Consider the following 7,164-nt stretch of genomic DNA (forward strand, 5'->3'; position numbering starts at 1 on the left):
TGGATCCCCAATGGATTTCAAATGGATTCCCAGTGGATCCCCAATGGATTTCAAATGGATCACCAGTGGATCCCAAATGGATTCCCAGTGGACCCCCCATGGATTCCCAGTGGATCCCCAATGGATCCCCAATGGATTTCAAATGGATCCCCAGTGGATTCCCAGTGGATCCCCAATGGATCCCCAGTGGATTCCCAATGGATCCCCAATGTATTTCAAATTGATTCCCAGTGGGTCCTCAATGGATTCCCAGTGGGTCCCCAATGGATTCCCACTGGATCCCCATCAGATCCCCAGCGGGTCCCCAGGGATCGGCTCCTTACTGTTGGCGCAGCCTTCGGCAGCTCTCGAGGTGGGCGGGGTTGTTCTGGTGCAGGATCCAATCCTGAGGGGGAAAAAGAAGACCGGGAAAAGCCGGATGAGTCCGGAAAACACCGGGATGGGCCCGATCCCTCGGGAGCCGCCGCTTCCTTCTCCTTCCAGCCCACTTTTCCCTCGGAAAAGTCCAATTTCCATGGAATTTGGGCAAGAGATGAAAAGAGCTGATTCACAGCGCTACAGAAACCTCAATTAAATCAATTAATTAAAGTAATTAATTCAATTAAGTCAGTGAATTAAGTCAATTAATTAATCAATTAATTAACCCAACCTGGGATGTTTTTCCAGGCTCGTTTAGCGTTTAAAAATCCGACAAAAATGGGATTTAATTCCCTAAAAAAAATTCCCTAAATTTGGGGTTTATTGGGAATATCGACAGGGAGCTGGGAAAAAAATGAGACGGTTTTTTATGGAGAAGGGACATTCCTTGGAAAACTCTGGAATTCTTCGAGGTGGAACATCAGCCGTGAGAATTATTAAATATCCTCGGGAAAAAAATTCACTCCCGGCTGCTCTTACGGCACAAAATCCGATAAAATCTGGGATAATCGGGAAAATAACGGATGGGAAAAGTCGGGATGACGGAATAATTCCAGGATAAAGCGGCAATTTCAACATTCCAAGTGGGTTTTTCCCTAATTCCAGGCCTAAACAATCCTATTCCCAAGGATCCAGATTTTTCCAGGATTTAACCGGGAGAAACCAAAATTGTTCCTCAAGGAAAACTCGGGAATGAAAAGGGAATTTAGAATTCCAATCCCGCGGTGCCAAGGAGGGATCCAAGATTTTTTGGGAATCTTCTCCTCTTTGCTGAGTCCTCATCAACCAAAACCTTCTGGATTTATGGATTTTCCTCCTTTTTGCCTCATTCCCGCTCATTTCAATTCTTCGGGAATATTTTACCCATGGAATTCTCATGGAATGGAAAGGATGATCCCAAAATTCCATCCAAACTCCTCCATATTCCCACCCTTCCCTAATTCCATCCCTCTCCTTCATGGATCAGCACCGAGAAATCCTGGAAGACAACGGAGCAATTCCAACGAAGGAATTCCGGGGGTAAATCTTCATGGAAAACAGAAAATCCCAAAGATTTTGCAGATTCCAGGTCCGAGGAGGCGTCGATCCCGATTTTGAAGGGATTTTTGGGAATAAAAACAAGGATAAATCCCATTCCTTGTGCTGGGAACACTTCAAATCCACTTCATTCCGAAGGGGATGGGATTAAGGATGAAGGAATCGTTGTTATCCCGGGAAAATCCGCTTCATCCGGAACGGGAGGTGTCTGGAGAGGGAGGAACCCCTCAAATCCTGCTTTGGGATGTGATTCTGATCAGAAATCCATAAAATCCTCGGAGATTTTGAGGATTTGGGAAATTAGAATTGAAAGGGAACAGCGGTGGGGTCGGACCCCGCCAATCCCGCAGCAAAATCCGGAATTTTTCCCTAAAAAACCATCCAGGACACAAAGATTTTTGGGAATACTCGGCCTGAGCGTGGATTTTTCTCTCAAATTCTGATTTTAATTCCCAAAAATCCACCTTGGTGTGGCCTCACTTCCTCACAGCCAACCCTGAGGATCCCACGGGAACATTCCCGGAATTCCTGAGGCTGGAAAATCCCTCAAAATTCCGAATCCAACCTCTCAGCGCGTCCCTTTCTGCCCGAGATAAAAACCAGGCCAAATCAAATTCCTTTGCTTCCCCAACCTCAAATTTCCATAAATTCCCACAATTTTTTCCCAAAATTCCCAATATTCAAAGTTTCAAACCATCCTTTTTCCATAAAAAAAAAATTCCCATGGATACAGGTGGGAAACACCAAAATTTGTGGCTTTTGAAGCAAAAAAAATTATAAAAAATCCACCTTAAAATGGAACAAATCTGTAAAAAAATTAAATCCAGGTTGTTTTTTTTTCCAGGGAAAATTCAGCTTTTCCAGGAATTCCAGAAAATCCAGGAATTTTGGCCAAGTTGGAGGGATGATGTTTGGATCTTCTCTTCCCATGGGGAACGGATTAAAAGGATCTGTGGGAAAAGAGCTCGGCGCCGATGCCCGACCTCGGAATCCGCCGTTGGAATTTTGTTGGATTGGGAAGGTTTTCCTCGTTGGGAATCTTCATCCGATGTCGGTTCCCGGAATCATGGAATGCTTTGGATTGGAAAAGAGCTTAAATCCCATTTTATGCCCACCCCAATCCCAGCTGGATCCAAATCCATCCCAACCCGGCCTTGGGCATTCCCAGGGATCCACAGGAAATCTGGGAATTCCATCCCAGCCCCTCCCCACCCTCCCAGGCTGGAATTCCATCCCAAAATCCCACCCCAATCCCAATTTTCCCAATTCTTCCCTGGCTCCTGTCCCTCCAGCCCTTGGCCCAAATCCCTCTCCAGCTCTCCTGGAGCCCCTTTAAGGAATTCTGACATTTCCTTGGATTTTCCCCTTCTCCAGGAGAACATTCCCAGCTCCAACCCTGGAGCAGCTCCAGAACCTCTGGATTTGCTCCACATCCTCCTGATGTTGCTCCAAAACCGGAGGCAGCTCCCCAGGAGGGCAGAATTCCCACTTTTCCCGCGGATCTCTCCGGGATATCTGGAGCTTCTCCACCACGACACCTCAAGTCCTTCTCCCAGAGCTGCTTTTCCCATCTCGGATCCGGGCTGGGATTGTCCTGCTCCAGGAATTCCCGGTTGGGATGATCCAACTTCTCCAGGAAAATCCCTCCCGGTGCGATCCCGGCGTCCTCGTCGCCGACGGAGACGTCGGAACGGCGCCGATCCCGATCCCGGCGCGGCGGCTGCTACCCGGACACGGAGCCGTGACAATTCCAGTGCCACCACCCCAAATCCAGGGTCAAATCAAATGTCTCAAGTCCTCAGGAATCACCTGGAATCACCTGGAATCACCAGGAATCGCTGGGAATCGTTGTGAATCACCGGGAATCGCCGGGAATCGCCGGGAATCGCCGGATCTGGTGGCTCTTCCAACCCCGAGTTTCCATCCAGGAATAATTGGGAAGACAAACCTTGAACGTCCAGCTCATCTCCAACCACCCCAAAACCCAGCGGATTCCAAAGGATTTCAAACTCTGGAGCTGGGATTGAGAGGAATCCTCGGAGCTCTGGAATTCCCAGATATTCCAGCTGGTCGTTTCCTCATCAAAGTTTGATTTTAGGGATAAAAATTCCCAAATTCTTCTGGATCGTGTCCCCAGGAGACAAACACCAAACACTTCCCAAAGGAAGTGATTCCGGCCCGGAGCACATTTGGGAAGCTACAGTCGGATCAGGATTTCTGGGAATTCATCCCATCCCATCCCACCAGGAAAAGATCTCCCAACTTTTCATCCACCCCAAAAACCTCACCCAGAACCGATTCACCAACGGATTTTCCCTCTTAAATTCCCGAAATTTCCCCATTTAAATTCATTCCCTTTTCCCAAATTCCTTTTTCCTTTGGTGAAACCTCCCCCATTTGTGTTTCCCTGCTCAATTTATCCCATTTTTTATTGGGAATCATCCTCCCCTTTCCCATTTCCCCGACAAAAAGGCTTTGGCAGTTTCTGGTTGTTTTTCCCTAACAAAACCGTTGCCGTTTTCCATCAGATTTTTCATTCCAGGCACAAAAAGAATCCTAAAAATCTCCAAGATTTTACCAAATTCCAAAAAATCCCTCCCCACCAGCCTCTCTCCACACTTTGCAGCTCAAACACATATTAATAAATTATCCCAATTATTTTTTTTAATTATTATTATTGCACCTTCTCCCGTCTTTTTTGACGGATTAAACCTCTGGATTTTCTTGGAAAACTTCCAAAATATTTTTTTTATCTCCCAATATTCATCATTTTCTCTCTTTATTTTTCCTTTCTGAGCTCAAACTGTGATTTCCTCCGAGGCCGGGAGCCCAGTGGGATGAATTTCCCTCTGGAATATTCTCTGGAATATCCGGCGTCGGGCCGGGTTGGGAAGATGAAAATTTTGAGTTTTAAATCTCATTTTGTTTTCAAGCAGAGTTTGGAGGAGGAGGAGGAAGGGGAGGAATGAACACACAAATATTTCACCCACCCCGAGAAACGATTGGAGTCCTCCCCACCCACACACAAAAAATTAATTAACCAAAATTAATTCATTAAAAAACCCGCTGCAAAATCAGAATTCGTTTTGATATTAAAAAATTAATAATAATTAAAATCAAAATCAACATTTTCAATGGACACAACGCCGTTACAATCTTTTCTAACGCCGATCCCAAAAGCGCTCGGCATCCTAATCCACGGAAAAAACAACCGGCGGCAGGCAGGAAAAAAAAGTTGGGAATAATCTGGGAAAAGCCACTCACCTTCATATGAGTGCATTCAAGGTTACACAGAGAACACAAATGTGGGAATATTCGCGGCGACGTGGCATAGTAGTCGTTCATCATGGACGGGGTGGGCAGGCGTTTGTTCTTCTGGGAATTCGGGAACACGGGCAGCCAGGACGCCTTCACCACCCCGAACGGGGATTTGATGGGCTCCTCTGCCGGCAGCTGGAAGGATTTGTGGAAGGGTTTGTGTCCCGCTGAGGATGCGGTGTGGGCGTGGGCGGCGCCATGCGCGGTGCCGGTGTCGCGTTGTTTCTGCTCGTGTTGGCTGATGGCGGCCAAGAGCCCGGCCGAGAAGGGCGGAGGCGTCAAGGGCGGCAGCACGTGCTGGGACACGGGCGGCTGGACCAGCGGCGGCATCCCCGGCGGCAGCATGGGCTGCGGCAGCGGCGCGGGCAGCAGCGCCGGCAGCATGGGCGGCAGCACCGGCGGCATCGGCGGCTGCGACGCCGGCTTGGGCGCCGGCAGCGCGGCGGGAGCGGCGCTGCACAGCACCGGCACCTTGGCCGGCGGCTCGGCCGGGAAAAACGGCGGAGCGGGCGAGGAATCGCCGGGAAACGCCGGCAGCTTGACGAGCTCTTCGGCCGGGAAGGCGGGGCCGCACGGCACGTTGGGCGGCGGGACGGCCACCGGCACGCTCTGCTCCCGCTGGAATTCCTCGCGGTTCTCCGCGCTCGAGCCGTCGGCGTTGTAGACGGGCGCTTCCGGCGCTTCCTCGGGCAGCGCCTCGGGGTTGTAGGTGCGGATCTCCAGCGGGTCCTCGGTGTAGCCGTACTTGCTGGCGTGGCCGTAGTCGATGACTTTGCCCTTGACGGCGCCGCCGCTCTCGCCCACCGGCTCCTCCCCGCGGCTCGCGGCGTGCAGGACGGGCACGGCGTGGCCCATCTTCCGGATTCGGATCTCCCGCAGGATCCTGGGCATGTTCTCGGGGGTCAGCTGATCGTCGGGATAGCGGCTCAGCTCTTCCAGGTCTTCGTTGGACAGCCCGAAACTCGCTAAAATGCTGGAGGCGCTCTCGGGCGTGTAGCGGTTCTGCGGGTTGGAATTCTGCTCCAGAACCGGCACCGGGCCGGGCGCTTTGGGCCCGGCGGGGCAGGGGCCGCCGTCCCAGCGGTTGGCGCGCGGATCTCCCTTCTGCTCCGGGTGCAGGCCGCTCTTCTCCTTGACCTTCCTGGGGTCGGCCCTGTGCAGCGTGACGCGGACGTTGATCCTCTGCGAGCCCGTCCACTGCAGCGCCTCCTGCCCCGAGAATCTTTGGGGCGCTCCTTGGGGCGTGGCGGGCGCCGCTTTCCTGGGCGGCCCCGCGGCGCCCGCGGCCCCGAAAGCCGCCGGTGGCGTTTTGGCGCCCTCCGGGTTGGGTCCTCTGGGCCTCGGGGGCAAGGTTCCTCTGGGGTTAAACATTGCGTCTTTCAGCAATGCCCGGCGGACGCCAGCGTGGGGAGGTGCCCGCCCGCCGCGCCGGAGAGCCACGTGGGTCTGAATTTGGGCAAGCTGAAAAGGAGGAGGAGGAGGAGGGCCCGACACAAAGGGGCCGGCAAGGCCAAGGTTCAGGGAATTCACAAGTGGTGCCAAACTTTCCAAGAACAACACAAAGCTGCAAGTTAAAAGACAAGGATTAGATGGGTCATTTTTTTTTTTTGGTTTTTGGTATCTCTGCTCACGGCTCGGCTGCTAGGACGGGCAGGAAAAGCAACGCGAGTTACGGCAAGCTCCGAAAAAAAACCACGAGGGGGGAAAAACGTCGGCGTTTCGCCGTTTCAAAAGGTTAAAATTATAAAGGATTAATTAAATATGCGATTAACGAGCACGCAACGGAACCGCTTCAAACCTGGAGTTCGGGTTTTTTGTAACAGATTTGGGTGGAATTACAATTAATAACGATTTTAGGAGAGGGAAGGCAAAGCGTGGAATCCCTCCCCCCGTCTGAAGGGTGACGAGGGATGATTGGAATTGTTTTAGGTGGAGAACTCCAACCAGTTCCAACCGGGAGGAGCCGAGTCGAGGCCGGAGCCGTTTCCAGGAGGAAACTCCCGTGGGTGAAGAGCAAACCCTGCAAGAATCCAGAGGGTGGGACGAGGCTGGAATTCTGCGGGTGGGAAACAGCCGATCTCTCCGAGAGCGTAAACGGGAAGGGTTTGAAAGAGAGAGGAGGAGGGAAAATCGTACAGGAGAAAGAAAAAAGAAAAAAATCTCTACATGAAACAGCTCCGTGGTGAAACGGGGCTCGGTTTGGGTGAAATCAGCGAGATTTTGGGTGAAATCAGCGAGATTTTGGGTGAAATCAGAGATTTGGGGTGAAATCACAGAGATTTGGGGTGAAATCACAGAGATTTGGTGAAATCAGTGAGATTTGGGGTGAAATCAGAGATTTTGGGTGAAATCAGCGAGATTTTGGGTGAAATCACAGATTTTCAGTGAAAT

At 51.2% G+C, this 7,164-nt stretch overlaps 1 protein-coding gene across 4 annotated transcripts in view; it reads right to left on the minus strand.

Moving 5' to 3' along the window:
• LOC107199213 (zinc finger protein 638-like) overlaps positions 1-7,164 on the minus strand; it is a 24,844-nt gene that overhangs the window by 6,367 nt on the left and 11,313 nt on the right. For 2 of the 4 annotated variants that reach the window (XM_019005507.2, XM_033511711.1), the window contains exons 2-3: positions 4,720-6,337; positions 324-385 (exon numbers count right to left, since the gene is read on the minus strand). In XM_019005507.2, coding sequence (XP_018861052.1) covers positions 324-385; positions 4,720-6,337 — 1,680 coding nt within the window. Of the gene's footprint in view, positions 1-323; positions 386-455; positions 2,530-4,097; positions 4,317-4,719; positions 6,338-7,164 lie in introns of those variants that run through there. The other 2 variants (XM_033511713.1, XM_033511712.1) reach the window with 2 other exon arrangements.

Source organism: Parus major, unplaced genomic scaffold (assembly GCF_001522545.3).
Source record: "Parus major isolate Abel unplaced genomic scaffold, Parus_major1.1 Scaffold499, whole genome shotgun sequence".
NCBI classification, from domain to species: Eukaryota; Metazoa; Chordata; class Aves; order Passeriformes; family Paridae; genus Parus; species Parus major.